The 26871-nt window shown below is 30.1% G+C and overlaps 1 protein-coding gene across 3 annotated transcripts in view; it reads left to right on the forward strand.

The window, feature by feature from the left end:
* The window catches only part of LOC126745089 (protein jim lovell), a 206742-nt gene that overhangs the window by 174871 nt on the left and 5000 nt on the right, over positions 1-26871 (forward strand). For 2 of the 3 annotated variants that reach the window (XM_050452786.1, XM_050452785.1), the window contains 5 exons: positions 20268-20570; positions 20662-21048; positions 22616-22971; positions 24455-24571; positions 24629-25002. In XM_050452786.1, coding sequence (XP_050308743.1) covers positions 20341-20570; positions 20662-21048; positions 22616-22971; positions 24455-24571; positions 24629-25002 — 1464 coding nt within the window. In that variant the 5' untranslated portion in view covers positions 20268-20340. The remainder of the gene's footprint in view (positions 1-20267; positions 20571-20661; positions 21049-22615; positions 22972-24454; positions 24572-24628; positions 25003-26871) is intronic. The other variant, XM_050452787.1, reaches the window with a different exon arrangement.

The following is a 26871-nucleotide window of genomic DNA, read 5'->3' on the forward strand; positions in this document are numbered from 1 at the left end:
TTAAAGCCTCCTAAATAAGGTGTGGTTGCAGTAAATATTATGTATAATAATATGCAGGGTGTTTTTTATATATTGCGACAAAATTCAGGAACGCGTTCTTTGGAGAAAAATTCGCAAAAAAGTTCCTATAAACATAGGTCCTAAACCTTTTAGATTTTGAGCTACAGCGTGGCAAAGTTTTAACAAAAAAATGATTTTTTTTTCGATAACTTAAATACCCCTGTAGATATTTGTCCAAAGATTGGTATGCAGGGTCTGTGTATCCAGAGCCATTTACCAACATACTTTTAACATTTTTATGTTCTCCAGTGGCGTGTGTGCGGGTTTTCCGCTGAATACTTTTATAAAGAAAAATGGTACGCCACTGGTTTTTCTTGTATTAAAAAATATTTTTAAATTCCCCGTTTTATTTGTAACATTTTTAATCCCTTGGACTTTGTCCGTTAGATGCACGGTTTTCGCACAAAAAATTAAAAACCATGGACATGTTGCTCAGATTTGATTAGACTTTCTTTATTCTAGTAATTATTCGGTTTTGCAATTTTAATAATAAATAATACAATTTTTATTAATTAATTTAGTACAAAAGCCAGCCCAATTTATTAAAATTGTATTTGAGGATTTAAAACTCTTGCTCCTACAATCTTTAATTTAAATATACAAGTTTTTAAGTGATAAAAAAATATTTCATTTTTTATTATTTATTTAAGTAATATTATTATTTTTACAAAAGTTCTTCAAAGTGTGCTCCTCCAACATCAATACAAGCATCTAATCGACATCGCATTGATTGGCGGACATTTCAAAAATTCCTGGTGTCTGCCGAATTATGTCACAAGACGTTATAATGCGATTACGAAATTCCTCCACATTATCAATTGGATTTCTATAAACCAGTGATTTAAGGTGGCCTCACAAAAAAAAATCCAGCGGATTTAAGTCGGGAGACCGTGGGGGCCAAGGGTGAATTCTTTCTCGGGTACTTTCCCGACCTATCCAACGATTTGGATACGTAATATCCAAATACTGCCGAGCGTCATGTAAAAAAAACATTTGCTGTCTTAGCTGAATGGAGACATCTTCTAGCATCGCTGGTAATTCATTTTCAAAAAATTCTTGATACACTTGTCCAGTCAACCTTGCTGGTAAAAAAAATGGACCGATGAGAAAGTTTTCAATAATGCCGACCCATACATTAAGTGAAAACTGGTGCTGATGACGGTTTTCTGCCACAGCATGTGGATTCTCATAATGCCATATGTGGTTATTATGAAAGTTCATAATTACGTCCCTGGAGAAATTAGCCTCATCGGTGAAAAATATTTTTCTTATAAACGGTGCCTCTTGCCTTATGCGTTCTTGCATCCAACGACACAAAGCAGTTCTTTTCGGAAAATCGCCTGGCAAAAGTGCCTGCATCCGCTGAATATGATAAGAGTATAAAAGGTTTCTTTTAAGAATATTCCAAACTGTAAAGTTACTAATGTGTACTGTCTGAGCAATTTTCCTAGTGCTTGTGGTGGGATCTTCCTCGAATTCATTGAGCACCTGTTCTTCAATTTCAGGAATAACTATTCGGGGATCGTTTTCAGCGGTGAGTTTTTTAAAGCTGCCGGTTTCACTTAGACGTTGGTGTAAACACGTAAACATGGAGTGATAAGGAATAACACGATTCGGGTAACGTTCAGCATAAATACGCAAGGGTTCTCGTGCGTTTCCCTTAGCCAGTCCATAAATGTGCATATCGCACATTTCATTATTTGTGTAATTGTTAGCCATTTTTTTAACAAATTAATCTTGTCAACAGTGACTCTTGACGTGTTTTTTCTAAGTTTCTAAAATGTTAGGTAGCAAAATCTTATATTTTCTATTTAGTTTTAATTCAACAAACAGAAAATACATGTGAAAAGCCTTTATATTTTAGCCGTGCTGTTTGAATATTAAGTTATATTTTTTTACTTCTATAAATTATAATTTTAACATAGAATACCAGAAAGCAATTGAGGTAATGTCAATATCATAAATTATTTTCACTAAATATCGCGGCAATTTAATTTCCTAGACTACTGACTAAAATCACTCGGTAATTATATAATTATGTAAAATATTAAATAAACGTGAATAATAAAATTTAATTATTATCATATGCAATTATTTAACGTTGCATGATTTAGGGACTTTATAAATATAATGGGCAAAAAAAGTAGAAATTAAAAGAATGATTTAACGCCATGGTATGACAAAAATATTATTAAAATCCAAATAAAATTTTTAAAATAGTAAATAAACAGTACTCAACATTTGTTGAGTCCTTTAGATAAAAACACAGACAATTTTTAAAATTTGTTACACTACAAATAGGCCCTTCTAAGGTTGTTAAATAAAGTATAGGGCAATTATTGATAAGCCTTATTAAATGCAAAAGTTTCAATTCTAATCACTTGGTAGGTGTTGCAATTGATACTTCAGAAAGTATCTTCTAATGAATTTTCAAGAAAAAATGTTTTAGGCAATCGGATAACACTGCATTTGACAAAACTATTCAAAAACTAGATATGCATCTCAATACGTTCTGAAAATTCATATTTTTTAAACTGCCCTATTTTTACTTGCAGTACATATTTTAATCACATATAGTTCGAATTTTTATTAAGTATGCTATTTTATAGATATTTTAAATAATTTCAATTTTTAATTAAAATAAGGAACAAGTTAAAGCAATTTCATGAACATTTTTAATAAAAAAAGTGGCAATCAATATTTTTTTTGTAAAACTCATAGCCGCAATCAATATGTAAAATAGATGATCCGATAAGATAGATGAAGTCAGGGCACGTATAATAAACCATCTAACATGTATTTGTGAGATGATGGAATTTTTAATCAACAGAATTCAGATATTTTATAAAATACATAAACAAAAAAAATGATACAAATATATAAATACATAAACAAAAAAGAATAAACAACAGTTTCTTTTACTCTTGTATAATATAGCCTAATCGAAAAATGCTACTTTACAAAATGATTTTAAAAAATCACAACAAATGTATCTAAAAACTGATGGCAAAATCGTGAGAATCTGATAAAAAATAAAAAATTTATAAAACATCAAACTTGGCCAATATTTCAGGGTGGCGGAATTTTGTCCCGGCTAGTATAGAATATAAATGAAATTGAATCAAATATTGAAATATTGCTGATTCTAACGCTACTTATCTAAAAGATACTCTTGAGTATTCTACAAAATAAACCAAAATTACAATTTAAATATTTTCATTGTTAATTTAATAAGCGGTCTATTTGACTACACTCTTGCTGGTATAAATGCAAAATTCTTAAAATTTTTGTATAATTATTTTGTTGATAGTATATAAGTTCTGTTTTCCGGAAATCGGTTCGCAAATGTATCACACGTTCTTGAGATAACTTTATTACGATTGCTGTAGATAGTCAAGACATTTAAATAATATTCAAGTGTGATTTAATCATCTCGACATGGTTTTCCATTGACAATTTGCAAATAACGTACTCTTTCTAGAATGCTAAGTGACTTACCGAGTTACATATAATTGAGTTACAAATAAATTTGTGTAATTTATATTAAATTATACAAATCTAATTTCTTCACTTTAAAATAAATATATATGTATACTTTACTGGAAAGAAATATTAAAAACTAAATGTTTTTGACCGAACTTCATGACAATTAACATGTATATTGGCAAACTCATGGCCGCAATCAGTGCGTAAAATAAATAATTATTTTTTAAACCATTCTAGTGGTCGTTTTTCATTATAAATAAGACTTATTTATCCGATAGTTTACTATTGAGGATTATGGGTTGTGGACAAACGCAAAAAATGTTAATATGCAGTTATCAACTGATGTTTTTTTTCTATAATGAAATTTTTGCATATTAACAGCTCAAAGGTTACAATGTTATCATAAAATTTAATTATTTAATCATGCTTGTTGTAATAATAAATAGCAACGTTACAAACCTTAGTTAAAAAAAGTTATTTGCTGGTTTGGCAGTATCATGGATTTTTTGTACATTTTCTGATTATACGTGTATCTTATACTATATAAGCTACAAGAATTGTTTAGGCATCAAATTTTTCATTTTTAAAAGCTTTAAATATGAGTAAAGCTTGCATAAAAATGCCTCAAATAGTTCCTGAATTATCCTGAATTAAAGTTGAAATTGTAAGAAAAAATCTCACTGAAATCCAAACTGCTCTAACTTTTTTATATGAAATTTTTCTTTGGGAATGCCTTTACATTTAGGTGAAAGAAGTATCAATATTCCTTAAAAGGTTTTTGGGTTATACTCAAAAGTGCGTTAAAGTGGTGTATCTTTAGTTTAAGTTTAGACCTTTTTAGGTTTATCCCTGCTAAATCCGAGCCTAGCACAAGTAATTCTTAAGATGCAAAAATCATTTATATATGAAATAATTCGTTAAGTTAAAACTGCATATGCTCGAATAGTTGTTGGATTATCGAGGAACAAACTTTCATTCACAGAAGAAAAATTCGACCTAAATAGGTGTCTTTTACATAAGATTCATCTTATCAAAACACCCTTATGCTGCTAATTTAATATTTGTATATATTTTTTTAATGTTCTTTAATAGAAGATGAAGGGAAACGTGAAATTTACTAAATATATTGCGAAATATACCGAATTACGAAAACATCCTTAATTATCTTACAAATTCATCACATTAACTCAATATTTCAAACAGCTAAGCTCTGATTTTGCCTCGTCATTTTATTGATGTTTCCTTTTTTGCTTTTAATTTTTAAAATCTTTTATTGATTTTTTTTGTGTTTTATGTGTTTAAGTGTTCTCAGATTTATTTACTGCAGTATTTTTTACTTGGAAACACTCATTTTCCCCATCACTCTGCATAGAGTTACTAGTTCACTGAGTCTAACGCTTTCGTACAGTCCAGGAACATCAAATATAATTTTAAATTTTGTTTTTTAATCTTTAACGCAATAAAAACTAACGCTTTAAAGCAATCACTATTAAAATATAAAATTAGTCGAGAAGTAATTATTGTGTTGGTCTAAAATCTCTTTCGACATATTTTTGATGTATTTAGATCTGGTAATAGCGCTGGCCACTGTTTTGAACTATTTTTGCATAAACCACACAATGTACTTAAAGTAACTGATCAAATTATATCTTAAGAGCATCTCCCATTTAGCATAAGGCAACATGACATATATACCATTATAACTAGTCTATCTGTAGCGCAAAAAGTTACCTTAAACATGCCACCCTTTTCATGTTTTAAAGTTGAAATCACGTTGAGAATTTAGTAAAAGTGACGCATCTTACAGGCTTTATTTAATTAGAATCAAAAATTGGTAAATCAAATTTTTCTTTGCAATGATACCTTGCAAATTCTTTGTGATAATTTCTGGACATGTACTGTAAAGCTTTATTTCATTAAATACTCATTGAACAGAACCACACAACTAGTGAAGAAATTTCTTCCATTATCCTTGGTCCTAACAACTAAGGATTTGTTCAATAAATTTATTTAATTCACGCAAATATAGTTTTAAGTCAGGCCAACACCATACATTTTGATATAGTTGTCATTGTACTCTTAAATGATCTTTTACCATTTTCTTATTTAGAATAGATCCATAATCTAATTATAATTATTTCTTTAATAAATCTTTACAGTGGTCATAGGTGAAGGTCATAGCCCTTATATCATACATATCAATCCAATGCCGTGGTTTGCTAGTTTAGTTTAATATGTCCCGTCGTCGTCCGCCCACATATACATATTTCCAGGCATCCAAAGAACATGCAATTCTTACATTTATTTTACATATATTTGGCACTTACCAAAATATCTAAGCCGATAAAATCGGACCGCGAATATATGTATGATAATGAAAAGGAAAGAAACAAATTAAGAATGGAGGCAATGTATTACAAAGCGATTTTCCAAGAACGCGAATTTGCCTTGTTTTGTTGGACATTTGCATGCAAGTTGGACGGGTTTATATCGTTACCGTTCATATAATCCTAGACAGTCTTGAAATTTGAATGTTCTGTTGGTACATATTCATTTTTTATTTTTGGGTAAATCACACACTTAAATCTTACTGCCTCTGAATAAATATGAAGATGTCTATGTAAGTTAATTGTTCAAAGTTTTTTGATTTATTATATTAGGGCTTCAGGAGCAGTTAACTTATCTTAATCTTTGCTTATCACTATATTAAAAGGAAGTGTTTTTTTTAGAATCGTACGCATTTAAGTTATGCATTTTTAGTAGGAGTAATTAATTCACTCTAATGGAAATTTTACTGTAATATACAACCTCTTTGAAATACCTCCTAATTTACCCAGGATTTGCTGCTTAAGAAACTGTCCTGGTTACTATATACATCTCAAACTCCAACAAAAGAACCTTTTTTTTGCCCGATTTTATTTATGTCTTTACTGTATATCACATTTAGGGTATGTACCAATACACTGCAGTTTAGATGATTCTCACATACAATTTTCTAATTTTTAAAACTAATTTATATTTGATCACAAGCTATGTACAATTTGGATGTAAGTTTTGTCCTCACTAGATGATTGCAATCGACTGGATAAAATATAATTAAATTCGTTTGCACTTTAGCAGTAAAAAGAACCAAACCTTCGAAGATGCACCCACTAAAACAACTTTTTTAGGACCTTTTACCCACTAGGATCCAAGGTAGTTTTGTTTTCTAGGGAGTAAAAAATTCTCATTGGCATATCCGTAGCTGTGATTAAGATTTTGATTTATGTACTCATTATCAATATGTAGAAAGCCTCATTATTTAGGCTCTTGGACTGAAGTATCAACTAATTATTATCGGAATAAAGCAACTACTCTCTGAACTTAGAATTTATAATAGAGATGAGAATGTTTCAACTCTTGGTAATTTCGTGCAATGTTTTTATAATTCATGGCCCTGATCTGTGCGTAAAGAAAGTATGAAAATGGCATACCACATGCCCCTATTAATTTATTTTTTTCTTGTTAATCACTTGTGTATTGTTTTGATATTTTTTTTCAAAATCGTATCGAATTTAATCAAGCTTTTTAAAAAAAAAAATTACAAAACTAGATAATTAGAAATTAAGATTTAATTAGATTTAGAAACTAATTATGGTAAAGTTGAGTAATTTCTAGAGGACGGAAGGAGTCCTGTACTGTCTTGTGTGAATGATGTTTTTACCTTCGAACCGCATTTAATTTTTAACAATATTTATCATGACCTGGTTGGCACGTAAGTTTAGCGCTTGCCTACGAACCCGATGGTCGCATTTCTCGACCAAGTTATATTTCACTTTTTATTTTATTTTTTGCTTTATTTCCGTTCGCTCTCCCGTTCAACTTTACCTCATTCTGTTTGTTTTCTTTAACATTATTTTTTATGTATTTATTTTTGTTTTAACTTAATTGTTTGTGGTGTTAATGCAATAGTTTTAACAGTAAGTCATATCCCAACATTGTAATTTATGTCTATGCATTGTTGTTTTTGTACTAGGGTTGCTTTCTATTTTCTTTTACATCTGACGATGCCTAAGGGGGAAACACGTGCAATCGTTTTTTAAAAAATAAACATAATTTGAGACCATTGACTTTGTGTCCCTCCAATCTCTGAATTTCTAGAGGAATATGAAAAACAGTAAATTTATTCCTCTATTATTTGAAGCCGCAGATAACGATTAAAATTTGATGATACGATGCTTCGTTTTTTGGCGAATTAAACGTTTTGAACATAAAATTTATCTTATGTAAAAAATATTTATTCATCTCTCACTTTCTCATGGAGGTCTAATAAATAGTACCTCAAATAATTACTGGTAAAAAAATCATTTTTTAGTAAGTCTTTCATCAAATTCCTAAAATACTTAGATTTTTGTGAAGCTTTGGACAGTGTTAAGATTTCTAAATTTAATGAACTAAATAAGCTTTTTTTTTTAAAAAACGTATATAAGATATATTAACCAATTTTTTCTGATATTTCAAATTACTTAGACTGTAATCTGTTAAAAACTAATCAATTACTTCAAAACAGCAGTATTTACAAAGAAACCCTTTTTTGACTATCAGTTTGTAGGTTTTTTATTATAGGAATCGCTACATTGAATAACCTAGACCATGGAATAAATAGAAGAAATCACTTTTCCTTCTAATATACCTAAAACTTTACTCTTGTGGCTTAAGACACATCCTTGTTGCAACATCCGCCTCAAGCTGTTAAAAGCCACCGTCAGTGTCTCGTCTTTTATAACTTATTACAGTCTGTAGGCTTCATTTTATCTCATCTCTATGGTACTATATACACTGTAGTTAAACTGATCCTCACACACCATTTTTAGGCTTCCCTAGCATTTTTCCAACAATTATCGGAACATTAGCATACAGTTTAAACGCAACTTTCATCTTTTCCAGATGATTTTATTTGTCTGGATAAATTACAATTCATATAATTTACAGCAGATAAGCCTTGACTAGACATCGCCTATGTACACTATTGAAAAGTACAAATAAAGCCATTTTTTATTTAAAATATTAATTTCTTTCAATGTGATGTATAATTCACAACCCTAATCAATACGTAAAAAATATATAAAGATGACCCACTACATGCCCCTAGTAATTTAGTTATTTCCTGTTTAAACCATTGGTCTTGAAACAGTGATTTATTTTTAAATCTTATAGAAAAACATTTAGTTAATTTAATTCATATTGTTACTTTAATAAACCTTTAAAACAATCCACATACTTTAACTAAAATCTAACTACACGAAATCGGCAAATAAACATAAATAACGCTAATGTTATTCTGGCATATAAAAGTTAGAAGCAAACTTGGCGACGGGGTTGAATATAGAAAGCAAGTTTTATTGCCTTGCCGGTTAAAGGGCTAAATATTATTATGCTGTATGTATCGTGCTAGACTGATTTTAAGATAATTTTTTTTTGGTTTTTGGGTTTTTTAAAGCGAAAGTATGCCAGTTGATCCGATAATAGAAGAAATTTTAATTAGGTGTTAAAGTATTATTTGATAAGGAGTTGTTGGAGAACCCTGATTTAAAAACCTAAAGGAATTTTGAAGTTTTTTGTATTTTAGTTCCAGTATTGATTAGCTAAGAAAAATGCTAGTAGTACAGTCCTAACATTAAAAAATGATAGAAGAATCCTTGGACTATTGTTAATGTCTTCATATGTCTAAATATAACGACTGAAATCTTGTGAAACGTAGTGAAACCACGAAAACTGGAATACCTCGGATGTTATGAAGGGAAATACCTTTTCCTTTTTTCCCTAATTTCTTATTAATGGCCTTACTTGAGAAAGTGGCATAAAAGATGTACCAAATCCCTATTTTGCGTGGTCTCCTAAATATAGACAGCCAGAATTATCGCCAACCTTTGTTAAAAGTTGGCACTAGAAATTATTTATTTTATTCAATCTGTTGTATAATTCATGGCCCTGATCTATGCGCAAAAAAACTATAAAAAAGTTGAGTAATTCATTTATTATAATATCTTATAGAACTCGTCCAAAGAAGTTGCTATAGCAACGATCAGCCAATAATACCCCCAATTTAAGTCAAAATTTGCTACCCGAGCTGGATTTATTGACAACTTTCAAGCAGAATTTATTTATGTTGACTAAAAAATAAAATCCAAAGAGTCTTTGACTTCACCAAAGATGCCTTAAAGGTATGAAAATTTTACTCTTATGAGCATATTCTGGAAACAAGCTCACGATATTTTGAAAGCAGTGAATCGAAAACAAACGTATGCGTGGATTCGGTAGTTTTTTGGACTTTAAAACCTTTACAAGTGAAAAAAAAATATTTTTTGATTACGATCTTGTCCTATTTGTCTGTATAACTTGAAGAGGATTCAATTGCCTTAATTTTTACTATGGGACTCTATCCAGAAAACCACGTTAAAAAAAACGGCAAGGGATACAGGACAGTGCAGGTCAGAATTTTGCAAGTCATAATGTATGCACATTATCAATTAGTAATTGGATACGAGTTCTATGGGGTTTTAAAGACAATTGTATTTAAAATAAATAAATTACTAGGGGTATGTGATTTTGGATTTTTTTATTTACGCATAGATCAAGGGCATAAACTATACCATAATTTGAACCAAGTTAACATGTCTGAATTACTACTATAAATTTAAACCCAAGGTTAGGCAGTGCAAACGGGATAAAATATCATTCAGAATTTTTCACATGAACGAAATCATCTAATGAGAATGAAAGTAACGACTAAAATTGTACACAGATCATATTATAATATAAATATGAAAATATCTATGGAGTCACGAGAAACTTCTGGGATAATGATAACCTAAAAATGGATCACTTTAACTACAGTTACTTTTAACAGTTTGAGACTGATGCTTAGTAAATCGGGACAAAAATTGCTTTCTTATTGGAGTTTGAGATGTAAATGTCATGCAACAAAAGTACTATCTTAGGTAAACAGGAAGGAAAAGTGATTACTTCTATTTAAGTAATATTATAAAGTCTAAGTGCATATTTCGTCAAACTTAAAAAATGCCTTAAATAGATACAATTTTCTTTAAAGAAAAATTATCAAAACAATGAGCAACAAGTCATAGATTAACAGAAAATAAAAAAAATATAGGGGCATGTGGGACATTTTAATATTTTCTTTACGCATTGATTAAGGCCAGGAATTATACAACAAATTCAGCATGTACTTTTAAATTCGGCTAGAAAATTTAACCCAATAGAATAACTGCCTTATTCTAATATTAGTAAATAAATATTTTAGTTCGGCCAGAAAACCAACTTAAATTGGACGTACAGATATATATAATTCAGTAATAGCCAATAGCAGGCGGCCAACCTTCTTCAAAGTGTTTGAGTTTTATTAACAACAAGTTTTGTGGGATGCCTCTTGGGAGTGTAAGAAAATAATGTCTGTTGGTTGACTGCTATCATGATTTTTAGTCCAATCATTTAGATATTCTATTAAGTTTATTGTAATGGAGATTAGAGGATTACACCTTAGACTAATTGGACGATTATTTCTCTTTAATGGTAAAATGCTTCTATTGATCAGAGATCTTTTCTCAATTGCATCACTTCACCTATATCCTGGACTCGATTCCTTCTTAATTTTTTCGATGGCTTCATTCGCTTTTTCTTCACTAAAGTTTATCATAGTAATGGATAGTTCTGGTTATATGAATATTGTGATACTATCTTATATTTTCCTAATAACTCTTATTGATTAGAACTTCAGTTAAAAAAATGACTAAATTAAAAGGAGCCAAATAAAAGTGGTAACAACAATAAATAAAATTTCGTGTCGCGTGTCGCGTGCGTGTGTGGCATACATTACCCCGGCCGATCACGTACAAAAATATTTAGGGGCAGATGTAGCAATCTGTGCAATGTGCCTTTTTCCCAAAGGGAAAGGGTCTGGGCCCTATACCACTCTAACGAAACGTTTAATGGCCCCGAAATAAATTAAACTGTTTTATGTGGATGTATAGGTTTAACCTAAAGTGTATATTGTCAATTTTGATGTTACTATGATAGTTGTTTGAGGTTTTTGTAGCGCTCCAAGCAGGTCAGACTAAAAACTTGTGTTGCTTTTACAGGCTAAAACTTGGAAAAATAAATTTCACTCTTATTTTCCGTTTTAACTTTAATAATGACGTTAAAGTTTACCAACTTTTAATAGTCCAGTTATTTTTTTGACGTACGAACAATTGTATATCTCCAAGAGAAAGAAAATAAATAGATACATAGTTATTAGGTATAATTTACATTTAACAACTCGAGTAGTTTGGTACATAGGTCCAATATTTACGTCTAAATCATTAGATTTAAAATCTTACGCTATCTTAAACGCCCATTTAATTTCTGATCATTTGGTGAAATAGGTGTTCCCAAGACAAAAATATTACCAAAATTGTTACGCTATCCTTGTTTTCATATATTCCATTATCAAGGTTTTCTTAGTGATTTTTAATTACTTCATAATAATTACAAATAATATGGATAATAAAATTATTATTTTAAATTAACCAAGTTTCATTATTAAACTATATAATATCACAAAATCAAAATGATGGCTGGTGAATGGCTTAGACCTAATATAAGAATGTTAATTAAGGATAAAAATCGAGCTCTACAAAAATATTAAGCTCCTGGTCTTTAAGTCTCAATAATTAAAATAATTACAAAAACCCTAATAACTAGACGAGAGAAGCAACATTATTTAAATTATATTGTTTTTCAAAATAATAGTCGTAAAACATGATCTACACTTTGAAATTTAAATATCCATACTCCAGACTCACCAAAAATTCAACTCAAAGAGCAATTTACTTGAATCTTTATATTATTCTAAAGAAATCTATTGCTAATTGATGGCATAGGATTATAAGTTAATTAGTTTATGATTTTTCCAATTATCTTTTTGGACAAAATTTAAATTACAAAAGCAATAATATTGCTTTTATAATTTAAAAAAGATTAAGTACAAATTTAAAAATTTAGAAAAAATGCACATCGCGACCAATTTACTTGAATCTTCTTGTAATAATTGTTATTATAAGGAAATCTATTGGTAATTGATGGCATAGGACTATAACTTTAATTGGCTTATTATCTATTTTAATTATCATTTTTTTTCCAAAAAAAGTCCGAATATCACTAAACATTATTTTAGTCCAATTTTAAAAATTCGGAAAAATTATTTTAAAGTTAATTAATTAAAATTACATTTCTATCAAGAGCAATTTACTTGAATCTTTCTGCTTTTATGAAAAAAATCGTCATTATAAGTTAATTGGTTTATTATTTTTAAATTAGCAATTTTTATTCCCCAAACAGTCCTAACATTACTAAAAATTATTATTTTTTCCAAATTTAAAATTTCGTAAGAAATTCATATCAAGAACAATTTACTTGAAACTTCTTGTACATATAAAGAGACCTATTCTTAGTTGACAGGAGATAGTCATAAGTTAACTGGTCTAATATTTCTTAAGTATGATTTTTTTCCAAAAAAAAAGTCTTTAAGAATTCATAAGAAATTCAAATCAAAACCAATTTACTTAATTCTTCTTATTGTTATAAACAAATCAATTGTTAATTATTGGCATTGGATAGTAAGTTAATTTTTTTATGATTTTCTAATTTTTACTAATAATTTTTTTAATGATCTCTTTTCTATCAAGAAAAACTTCAAACATTACTTTAGTTCAGAATATCAAGTCAACAATAATTTATTTGAAACCTTCGTAATTATAAAGAGACTTATTACTCAGTAGTCATTAATAATAGTCAATTGGTCTAATAACATGTCTAAGACCCATTTACTTGAATCTTGTTGTTATTATTGTAAATAAATCTTTTTAAGTTTAAGATAATCTATCAGAAGGTTGTAAGTTAATGAGTCTAACATTGTTTAAGTTATAATTGTTTTTTTCCAAAAAAATGGCCAAAAATTATTGTAGTTCAAATTTAAAAATTTATAAAAAATTTAAATCAAGACCGATTTACTTGAATTTTTGTGTTGTTACAAAGAAATCTATTGCTAATCAATAGCAGAAGATTGGAAGTTAATTGGTCTAATACGTTTGTAGTTATGACTTTTTTCCTAAAAAAGTCCTGAAAAATATACCTGTAAAGTATGATAATTAAAGAGGTTGAATAGGGTCAAAGGCCTTTGACAGATCAAAGACAACCAAGAGATTTTACAATTTTATTTCTATAATGCAAACATAATTCCAACAGTAATTTGAAATTACCTCATCATTTAAAAATAAGAATCGTAGCAAAAATGTATTTTATAAATTTATCATTTTTGCACTAGTGATATTTTTATAGCAATAGTTTATTATTTATAAATATCCCATTTTTTACTAAATAAGTTTTAAAAACTGTAAATTAATAGTCGATTGTGTGTCATAATATTAATACTTCTTATTTGAATCTAAATCGGGTTTTAAGCAAAACAATATTTTAACATTTTTAACGTTTTACTAAAAGTTGCTTCACTTGCGGTTAAATTGTGAAAATACAATGAACACATAACTAAGTACAAACAGTGTTTTTACTAATTGCGTTAAAAAGAAGTAAATAAAATTTTAAACGGTATAAACCTTAAGTAACACCATAATTTCTTTAAAATAAATAAGTGACAAAGTATTAATTATTTATTCTCACTGGTGAAAATCGTTTTGCGTATCAATTTGTTTGAAAATCTCGAATTTATGATCAATCAGGAAATAGAAAAATAAACCAAATAATAGTTAATTTAAAAAGACTAAGCTTATTACAATTAATATTTCTATAGGAATACATTGTTTAATAATAATCTGCACAAAACAATAGCGCAAAATTAATGACTTAAAGTATAACAAACGAAAATTTATTAAATATCAAAAAGTCGCACAGACTATTGCAGGTACAATGATATCTGGATACTTGCGCAGGAGTATATTGAAAATTAATATACAGTGTGGTGACTTTAATTGGAATAAATTCAGTTAAAACTAATAAAAATTTATCTCGCAAAATTCCTGAGACCCGTCGATTTTTGTTTATTTTTTTTCACATTTCAAGATAGTTTTTGTATTTTTTCACCTACAGGGGGGTCCAAATTAACCCCAACTTTTTTTTTTCAAACGGAAAGCCACTTTTTTTAAACTCTCATTGAAAAGAGCCCTTTTTCTTGATTAAATTGCTCTATTTACTTTTGTGATTATCTAAAGGAGAAATACGAAAAAAAAAAATAAAAACCATTAAATTATTAAAAGTTGCGTTTAATGTATAAGATGCTCAAAATGAGCACCATTTACTTGTTGGCAAAGCCCAAGACGATAATAAAATTTGTTTCTGACATTTTCTAACATTTCTGGAGATATTTGTCGGTTCGGTGAGTTCGTCTAAGTTTCCTGGTTTGCTCATATAAATTTGACTTTTCAAATGTCCCCACAGAAAAAAATCAAGTGGGGTGAGATCGGGAGAACGTGCCGGCCACTCGATTGCACCCCTTCTACCAATCCATCTGTTTGGAAAATTGTCATCTAAATACTGGCGTACATTACGGGCATAATGTGGGGGAGCACCATCTTGCTGCATCCAGATTCTTTCATCATACAAATCTGGATCGAACTGACTCGGATATAAGGCACGTAAGACTGGAACTAGTTCATGTTCAAGAAATTCTAGATATCTTTCCCCAGTTAAAGTATCATTGAAGAATATGGGCCATATAACTTGCCTGCCAATTATGCCAGCCCAAACATTAGTTTTCTGGGGATATTGTGTATTAGTTTCCCTTACTTAGTGTGGGTTCTCGTCAGACCAGTAGCGACAGTACTGCTTATTAACATGGCCATTTAGGGTGAATGTAGCCTCATCAGAAAACAGAATCCACTCCGAAGATATGCGATTTTCGTCAATGGCGTTCATCATTAATTCACAGAACTGAACTCTGCGATCTGGATCGTCTTCCAATAATTCTTGAACGGGTTGTATTTTATAAGGTCGTTTGTTTGCACTTTTTAAAATTTTTAGCACAGATTTATGATGAATAGAGTTTTCGCGAGCTACTCTTTTGGCTGCAGTTACCGGATTTTCTTCCATCGCTAACAATACATTTAATTGGGTGTTTTAATCGATTTTAGAAGACCTTTGTCTTGAAACATCCCTCACGTGCCCAATTTCTCGAAATCTGCTTTCAATTTTACTAACCGTACCTTGGTTAATAGGTGGCAAAAAAATATATAAATTGTAATTTAGCTACTGGTGCCATTTTTCTAGATTTAAAAAGAGCATTTGAAACCAATAATAACAAAATTAAAAAGTCTAGGTTTGGAGAGGGTTGTTTTGGAGTGGCTTAGTAAGTATTTAAAAGATAGCAAACAGGTATTAAAAATTAATGATGTTTTATCATAAACAGTTAGTAAATAAATATGGCGTGCCACAGTGTGTTAAGACCATTGCTATTTGTAGTATACAGGGTGTTCCGAAAGTAATGGGACATAGAACAACAGTAGATTCCTTACGTCAAAATAATTTGATTGAGGTCAACTCATCCTAACTTTATAATTAATAATAACTGAAATACAGGGTGTTAAAGTATTATTTGCTTTATCGTTTTTTTTTATCATATGTCCTAAACCAATTGACATACTGACGTGAAATTTAAAACATACAAGTCTTTAAAAAGAAAACTAATAGTTCGTATACAGTTTTCGTGTTTTCGGTAGAGGGCGCTCGTTGCGTTAGTTTTTTCTTTTTTAGAACCCCTAACTTCTTTTTCAGCCCCATATATCGGTTTAAAAATAAGTATGAAATAAATTCCTTTTTCAATTTTACATAAAAAACCTATACCTTATTAAAGTCGCTGGGAGCAACCATTTTCGACATAATCGCACTTTTAGGTTTTCATAATAATATTAATGACCTAGATTTACTAGATTTTTAGCAATGCAATCCTAAATAAAATAAAATTAATACCTAAGATTATTGATATTTATCTAAAATTAGAATAGTTACTAAATAAAAAAAATATTAGGACTTTTTTGTTAATTATTAATCATAATCAAAGTAAATATTTATTGATTTTTTTTCAAACAAATATTTTTAAAACAATAATAGTTATTGATGCATGGCTTTTTCCAATATTTTAGAGCAGGTGGAAAATGAGTAATATGTGAAATTATGATGAAACTATTATTGATATTATAAGATTTTAAATTATTCTAAGTGGAAAACCGTTTTCTAAGTAAGTCCGGATTCGAACAAAAAAATGTGTAGGCTTAGTCATAATCACAGTTTTAGTCATTAAACTTCTTACAAAAATTAAGACGATATGAAAAAAATTTAAAAATAAAGAGAACACAAAAATAAAATAGAAAGAGAATACCTATATTACACGACTTTATTCGTATTGAATGAAGTCCTAACTTTATAACAAAATAATTTTTTGAAGTCCAATGATAATATAGTATTAAAAAAAATTAATGCATCATCAGTTAATATTAATCTGAGAGGAATTTTCAGCCAAAAAGGCCAATTTTTATAATATTTTATAAGCTGGTCGCAATAATAAGTTTCTTTAAAGAATAAAGATCAATAATTAATATAGTGTAAAGACATGATGTTAGGATGTAAATATCATTAAAAAATAGATTGAAATGCGTCACAGAATAAAGTGTCACTCTTTTCATACATCTAATAATAAAAATAAAATACTCTGTCACCAAAGAATATATTTAGTACATACCAGTAAGATAATTAATTAAATAGTTTACATGCTTTATAATGTTGAGTTCTCAATTCGTATCAATCTAAATCAGACAGAATAACAGACAGCTGAAATGACAATGATGACAAATTAATTATGATAATCACAATATGGAGTCGTAAATCCATTTCAATGCTCCTAATATTTCCGATTTTACAATTGATGATAAAAATAATAAATTGTAACGTAATTCAAGAACGCACTTACTATAGGAATATGCCAGGAACACTTTTTTTATTAACAACTTGAAAATTTTCACCTGATTCAGTAAGATATGTAAGGTAAACAACAAAATTGATTCAAGTAGGTATTCCACACTTCTTTCTATTGAATTTTGGTTAATTAACTTTCATAATTTTTATTACAAGCTCGAGATCAACAGCAGTATACTTAACTTTTTATGTTCTTTGTCAACTGTTGCTTCTCAAAGTTGTCATTCGTCTTATTGTCGATCCTGTTATTCTTCTCTGTTCCTCATGCTCCTTTTTTTAAGAACCGCTTTCCAAGTCTCCATGGATTTTATCAGGCTTCCTTGTTTTCTATCTCTCTTAAGTCTTTTCTCATAGTTTTGAACAGGACATTATTTTTCTTATCTAGGTTCTTCTTATTCTTGTCGTTGTTTCTTAATACCGGCTCCATTAATTTCGCGGTCTCTATATTGAGGTTCTAGATATCTCTTACTTCTGACTATTCTTGTAGTTCCATTAACCTAAAAGGAGTTAAAAATTATCCTAATTAAAAAAAGTTAATGTAAGCGGTCTTAACTGCCTAGAAACAAATACAAAGTGGTTTTCGTGCTTTTTATTTAAATAAATAAATTTATTAGTTCTCCAGAACGGAAAATTGTTTTAGAAGTGTACTTTCTCGTATCAATCAATGTTTCGATTTATCATAACATTATCTAGGACAGTCCTTATTAGAAAGAATTTCAGTTGTGCCTTAGCAATGGCGGATGTTATTGATGACATTATAAGATCTAGGGATGATGGTATGATTTCTGGCCTTGTTCTATTGGACTATATGAAAGCCTTTGATTTTGTTAATCACGAAATTTTAAAGTCTATACTTCACTATATAGGTTTTTCTGATAAAGCTATTAATTTCATTAATTCTTATTTAAGCGGTAAGGTGCAGCGAATCAAAATAGAGGTAAATGTATCTGAACCTTTGGAAGTTGATAATGGCGTCCCTCGGGGTGGATTACTTTTAGATTTTATTTTTAATTAAAAAACTTGCTTTACCATTTTTATGCTGACGATGCGCAGTTGTATTACTCTTTTCTGCCAGAAAATGCTAAAAAGGCGGAAGCAAAAATTAATCAAGACTTACAAGCCATATGCGATATTTCTTCAAAACATTTACTTAAATTAAATCCTTCTAAGTCCTCTGTAATATTTATTGGTAATAAGCAAAAAATTAACCATATTTTAAACAGCATTACTATTAATATTAAAATTGGTGACGCTAATACTCCTGTTGTAGATAATTGCAAAAGTTAGAGGCTTAATATTGTATAGTGATTTGCGATTTCATCAACACGTTTCTAATGTTCTAAAAAAAGGGTATTTTGCTTTAAAATTAATTTACTTGCATAGACATTATCTAAGTGAAGATATTAAAAAAATGTGACTCTTTAGTGCTGTCACAATGCAATTATTGCGATGTTGTTTACGGTTGGTGCCTAGACTATAATGACAGGCGCCGATTGCAAAAGCTTCAGAACTCATGTATTCGCCTAATTTTTGGCATACGTAGACGTAATCGCGTTTCCCATAGACTTACCAAACTGGGGTGGTTAAACATGGAAAATCGTAGAGTTGCTCGTTCACTTACTTTACCTATACCCTAAGATTACTTCTAAAAATGATGTTCAACCATTTGGGCTTAAGAAGAAATACAATTCATATTCCAAGGCATAAGACTCAATTATTTAAAAAGACCTTTTCCTATAATTTTGCATATGAGATGAAGTCTTTTTCACAGAGGAATGATGGCGCGTCTGAGGAGTCAGCAGCTATCGGCGTAAAATATTAAAGGGTCAATATTGTTAGTTTGGGTATGGGTGAAAACAACTAAAAATCTGTGTTTAGTGTGAATAACTAATGTGCGTTTTTTTTTTTTTTTTTTTTTTTTTTTGTGAGAGAGGTACTATGTAAGTTTTTGGGTACGTGTGTATTGTATTAAATTTTTTTTTTAGTTAAGTTTTGGCCACAATGTTAAAGACCAGAATCTGCCTTGGCAGGATTCTGAATTTGTTGGCCTTTTATTCGCATAAAATAATAAATGCGTATTTTTTTTATGTACTTATGATGAGTTTGCAAATAAAAAATATTTATTATTATTATTATTATTAATATTTGTCCTGAAAAAGTAATATATAATTGATCATTTGACGTTTATCTCAGGCCACATGGCATGTCAATTAAAAGTAAATATTCCACAAAACATTTAAAAAAAAAGGGAAAACCGAATTAAATTTCAAGGCTTCATGGCTTAGAAGTGGTTTCTGATTATCTGCGTTTTTGAATCTTAATTTTCAAATTACTAGAAAATAATCAGCAGCCCAACTGACTGAAAATGTTGCACACTGACGCCACGAGGACGCGCCACTAGTGATGCTTCCATAGCGGATAGAGGGTTATAAAATATTATTCGACTATCGTGCGTTAACTTTAAAGAACAATTTTTAATAAATATAAAAACCATTTATTCTCTAGAACTGACAATTGTTTCAGAAGTGTACTTTTTCGTGGCAATCAAGGTTTCAATTCGTGAAACCATTATCTAGGGCGGTTTTATTAATATCTGCCCTAGTCATTAGTCCTTTCTCTCAAACCACAATGCACAGATGATTTAAGAGCGCATATTCCACAAAAAATAAATAAAAGTTCATGCTAACCACTCATTCTTGTTTCAGAAATTCAAAATTTAAGAAAAAAAATATGATACAACCTTTCTAACCCCCAACGGATGAAAGCAACAACTTTAAAATGGCCCAATCGCACTACTCACTAAGATGGAACAACCATCAGTCCCACATTCTGGCAGCATTCGAGGCATTATTACAAGCCGAAACGTTGGTGGACTGCACCCTGGTGTGTGCCGAAAATTCCGTGAGAGCTCACAAGGTCGTACTGAGCGCTTGCAGTCCTATGTTTCAGAGGATCTTCTCTGAGAATCCCTGTAAACATCCGGTGATTGTTTTAAAAGATTTTAATGGGTAAGTGAATTTTGCCTGTCCACTTACCACTTTGCAATAAGGAACCATATGCATTTAAGTTATGCCTAATTAAAAATATTATAATTCTTAGGTGGGAGGTGCAAGCAATAGTCGACTTTATGTACAAAGGCGAGATCAGCGTAATCCAAGAACAGCTCCCAAGCTTAATAAAAGCAGCAGAAAACCTGCAGGTACGTGGCCTAGCGAATCAAGACAGTTTGGGGGTAGATAAAGACTCTACTAGTATATTAAATCAAACGCCTACGCCTTCCGCGTCTCCCACTGATTTCGATAGGCAATACTATAACTCTGGCAAGTATCCTATGCACGGTATAACTGCTAGGACTCCAGTAGATAGTTCACCATCTCCAGGATTTGAACCAGCTACGAAACTACCACATATGAGTAGGTTGAGCTTTCCAGATCAGGTCATTTCCAGGGAGTGTCAGTCACCTCTACCAAGAAGAAAGCAAGCTAGGTAAACATATATACAGGGTGTCTCACGACGAATAGACGCGATCGATATTTCGGAAACTAATTTTTCAAAAATTTTGAAAATTTGGCAACATGGCACAGTCGATGGGGGCTACACAACTAAAATATTTTGACAGTTGTGACGTTTCCGGTTATACCGGAAGTAGGTGTCAACTTCGTTATTTTAAATGGAACACCCTGTATATTTTTACTTTTTTGGCTTTTACGTGAAATTCTAAGTATATTTTGTGTATAATGTCCTATACCTAAGTGTAACCGTTTTTGACATATTTTTAATTTCATGTGAAAAACTATGTTTATAAGCTCTAACATAATTACCGATTACTCCCTTTTAGTAGCCTTTATTTATTGGTTAGTTTTGGTTTTATTTTAGAGGAAGGACCACTTTAAAAGACTATTTTAAAATTTGGCTAAAAAAAAGATACAGGGTGGTCAAAAACTAGCATTAAAAATTAAAATGAAAAAATCATTAAAAGTCAATTTTTTTAAATGGAAACCCCCTATTTTTATAATTTTTTCATAAAGATAATTAAAAATAAGGTTAACTTTGTATAAGGTTATCTAGTCCAAAAATTGATAGTTTCCGAAATATTGGCAGTTTAAATTTGGCCTAATATTAAAAGCCGTATAATAACACGGCTCAAGGATTGTTGATTAGTTGGGCATGACGGTTGTCATAGTAACCGCTAGAAGCGGCAGTAAGACAATGGATTATATGCATTAAATTTATAAGTTACTTGCTATTTAAGTTTTCTTCCTAAAAGTGTAATTTAATTAAAAAGTGTACATTTCTGTTATAATCCATTATCTTACTGCCGCTTCTAGCGGTTACTATGACAACCGTCATGCCCAACTAATCAACAATCCTTGAGCCGTGTTATTATACGGCTTTTAATATTAGGCCAAATTTAAACTGCCAATATTTCGGAAACTATCAATTTTTGGACTAGATAACCTTATACAAAGTTAACCTTATTTTTAATTATCTTTATGAAAAAATTATAAAAATAGGGGGTTTCCATTTAAAAAAATTGACTTTTAATGATTTTTTCATTTTAATTTTTAATGCTAGTTTTTGACCACCCTGTATCTTTTTTTTAGCCAAATTTTAAAATAGTCTTTTAAAGTGGTCCTTCCTCTAAAATAAAACCAAAACTAACCAATAAATAAAGGCTACTAAAAGGGAGTAATCGGTAATTATGTTAGGGCTTATAAACATAGTTTTTCACATGAAATTAAAAATATGTCAAAAACGGTTACACTTAGGTATAGGACATTATACACAAAATATACTTAGAATTTCACGTAAAAGCCAAAAAAGTAAAAATATACAGGGTGTTCCACTTAAAATAACGAAGTTGACACCTACTTCCGGTATAACCGGAAACGTCACAACTGTCAAAATATTTTAGTTGTGTAGCCCCCCTCGACAGTGCCATGTTGCCAAATTTTCAAAATTTTTGAAAAATTAGTTTCCGAAATATCGATCGCGTCTATTCGTCGTGAGACACCCTGTATAGACTTTCCCGGTAATCATTTAACTGTACTAGGCCATTTTATAGGCCTCGTAGACGATCGGGAGAACTAAGTGGACCTCAAGACCTTTCGACGAACCTCCTTAAGTCAGAATCTCCTACTCCCATGGAAGCTACAGCGGAAAACTTATGTATGAAGAGGAAAGAGGAGAAGCCTCATGTAAAAGAGGAGGACCTCTGTCCGGATCCACCGATAAGGAGCCCGGATACTGACATGACCACTCAAAGTAGCGGCAAAGAGTTTAGGGCTTCACCGATCTCACAGCCAACGATGAATTTAAAACAAGAAGTCGATGCTAATCATAGCCCTTTGCCGTTTCCTCCTATGCCGACGGTTTCCGCTTTGGCAATGACACCTCCACATAGCAAATGTAAGTAAGAAAGAAATAAATAAAAAAATTAACCGTGCAGGGTGTTTTTTAACTTTTAAACTATACCCAAGCAACACACCATATATTTTTATCGTCAAATATATATTTATTCAACGATTTTCAAAGTATATTTATTAAATTATAAAATATACGTTTATTATATACGATTCTGTTTACCAAAGGGGGCAAATTGTAAAACGTAAAAAAACCTTATTTTATTTTTCGAAAGTAAGGCGTATTGCTATGCACATTGCAGTAGTTGTGTCATTTTTTATCGCAAATAAGTGGAAATTCAGTTTTTTTAAGATCAAGTTTTAAAAAAAATTAAGTTTTTTTTTGGTCCTGGATAACGCTCTAGGTTCAAAAATACAGTTTTTAAATTAAATATATTGGTGTATTTATTAACCGTGTATGGTCAAGGTATATTTAAAGTGTAGAATATACGTATATCATATACGATTCTGTTTACAGAAGGGAGTAAATTTCGGCATTTAAAAAAATTGACAAGGGATTTACATACACAAACAAATCTAGAAAAAATAGAAAATTCACTAACGTGTATGAAGCAATAATTATATCAAATAAGATACACAAATAAAAAAACTCAAGAGTACAAATTTGCTCAAAACTAAACAAAAATTTAAAAAATTATATTTATTTTAGAAAAATGCAGTGGTGTACTTTTTTTTGTTTCACGATAAATGCCTTATGGACGCCATTGGTAAAAATTATTTTTTTTCTTTAAACGTCGAAGCATGATGCATAATGCATAGGTAGTAAAATTATTAAATAAAAAATCTAATTTCATTAAATTCATTTTATAAACGTCTTTAAACGTCTTTAAATAATATACCATATACCATACCTAAACGCTTAACCCTTATGAAATAATAATTCTATATTATTAACATGTAATAAACCTTTTTGCCAAACGTGAATGATAAATAAACATAATATTAAATTCCTTTACTAACTTATATTATGCGGATATTTTATCGAACATTTATAGTTGAGGTTCAACCAAAAATAAATGTTTATTTAACCATCATGTGTTGCTTGGGTATTGTGTTTTTGAGTCATGCGATCAAATGCTTTGAAGAAATCATAGAAGACTGCTACTAAGGGTACGTCATCAAAATTCAAGCTTGAAGAAAGGTCTTCGTGAGAGATAAATATACCTTAAGGAAGGTCAACATTTTTACTTAACCAACATTTTTATGATCTCGATATGGTAGAAGTAAGATGGGTCTCTAACTAACAGGGTCATTTAGTTCACCACCTTTAAATAGAGATTTTATAATAAATACTTTAAGGTTATTTGGAAACTAGCTGTTTTAAAAGAGCTGCAAGAACAAATGCAAAAAGAGAGAACTTGATCTGGCAAGAATCTTAATAGACAATCCATTAATCTCAAAAGTGCTTTTATTATTAATCGTATAAACAACACTTTTAGACTCTAGACTTTAACCGTATTTTTCCTTAGTTTTTGGACTAGACGCCCCCCTAGGACTATTCCCTCCAGGACTAGATAGCTGTAGAAACCCACTCTTCGACATGACTGATCCCCGGAATGATAGTCCGATGTTTGTCAAGAAGAAAAGTAAGTAAAAATGACCATTAAAAATCGATTAATATTAAAACAATTATTGTTTCCTAGTGGGTAGACCGAAGGGTCAACACTCCGCCCCCAGGGGAGGTCCGCCACGTTCCTGGACGAACGCCGAACTGACCGAAGCCCTCCAACACGTCTGGAATAAGAAAATGACCACCAGCCAGGCATCCAGAATATTCGGCATCCCCTACAACTCTCTGCTGATGTACGTCAGAGGAAAATATGGTAAAAGCCTAAAACTGGAACAGTTAAGAAAAGATTGCATCGGGCCCAATTCCTCTATGGATATGTTGGGGAATTTGGGTAGTAACAACAACAATAATAACCTAAGCAAGGGAGGTGATAAGGAGGGTGAGCCTCTGCAGCCTAACACGAGGCCGCCTAGTACGGACCAGGAACAGGCTCCACCACAGCACCCGGTTAGTTAAATTATAAATCTTTAATATGATGTTCGCTTGAACTATTAAATCTCAAATTACTTAAATCCAAAGGCGATCAGTTGCTAAAATATGTGGGATGCTTTGGTACCTAATAGTACTAGAGAGGTAATAGAGAATCTAAAACTTGCATCTGGGTTAGCCTAATTTTTTTCAAACTTCCCAAGCATGTTAATAATATACAATTATTATTATTTCATAAAAGTTGAAAGTTTACGTACGGTATATTGTATACTATTTAATTATATTCATACATACATTCTACTAGAAAATAAAACATGAGACACATTTCAATTCTTTAATAAATTTGTAGTTTTTAATTACAATATATACTGAATTAGCCTTCCAAAGTGTAATTAAACAAATAAATTAAAATGTGAAATTGTATTATTCTATAAACTAACAATTGCGTAAAAATGTGCATATTCTAAATCATGTTTAGTTTATTAAATTTTTTATATACTTCGATATTTGAATTCGGATTTACCGACGAATACAACAATTTACATAGGTCCCACGCAACACATCATATATTATTTCGTTAAATTTATATCTATTTAACGATTTTCCATTGAATTTTTGGTTTTGGAATATTTATCAACCATATAGTCAAAGTATATTCAATAAACTGTAGAATCTACGTATATCATACACTATTCCGTTTACAAAAGGAAGAAAATTTCGGCATTTAAGAAATTGATACGGAGTTTAGATATCTAGTTTTTAAACTCGATTAATTATTTTTCATCAATTTAACCCTTATCCCCCCACCCACCCCAATTTATCCAGTAAGAAGTTCTTTTAAAAAATCACATTTTTTCGTCCATAATATCCAATCTAATAGCACTGTTTTTGTTTTAAATATTTATTAATATAAATATATATAATTATGTCAAAAATTAATAAACAAACTGTGTTATTAGATTGGATATTAACGACGAAATCAGCTGTTATTCATGCGTATTATTTTAAAAAACAATTATTTTTGGACACAATCTCTTACTGGTAAGATGTGTGGGGTGGGTGGGGGGACAAGGGTAAGGTTAATAAAAACGGTGTTTTTTGCAGAACATTATAGATAATAAAAAAACTATTTTGTGTCTATTTTTTATCACATAACCCTCTATTTTATTTTTTTATCTCTATGAAAATTGCAGTAATTGTGCTATTTTAAATAAGTAGAAATTTAGTTTTTTAAGATAACTCAAGAGGTTTTGAAGAAATCTTAATCTTTTTTGGTTTTAAACAACTTATCTAGGTTCAAAAATACAGTTTTCAATATAAAACCATTGGTATATTCATCAACCGTATAAGGTCAAGGTATATTTATTAAACTGTAAAATATACGTATATCATTTACAAATCTGTATAAACATAGGAAAAAAATTGCATTTATAAAAATTGACACCGGATTTACATATGTACTTTTTAAACTCGATTACTACGCCTCAAATATTTGATGAAATGTCACTGTATAGCATACGATATACTTTTCATACACGTGTACATCTGATAATGTAATAATGGAATATCATACACAAAAAAATCTAGAAAAACGTAAAATAAAAAAAAACTAGTAAAACAAATTTGCTCATGCAACTAAACAAGGATTTTAAAAATAAAATTTTCTTTAGAAAAATTCAGTGGTGTACCTTTTTTATTAAAGAATATTTACCATAAATGTGAAGCTTATGACACTCGGTAATAATATACCACAATTTATGCTTAAATATTAATTAAATTTAAATATAAATTTAAACAATTAAAAATTTAACGTTTTGTTGATATAAATAAGTTTATTATATTAAACTTATTTTTTAAGCGTCTTTACGTTAAACTTGTCTTTAAACG

The sequence above is a fragment of the Anthonomus grandis genome, chromosome 15 (assembly GCF_022605725.1).
Source record: "Anthonomus grandis grandis chromosome 15, icAntGran1.3, whole genome shotgun sequence".
Classification (NCBI taxonomy): domain Eukaryota; kingdom Metazoa; phylum Arthropoda; class Insecta; order Coleoptera; family Curculionidae; genus Anthonomus; species Anthonomus grandis.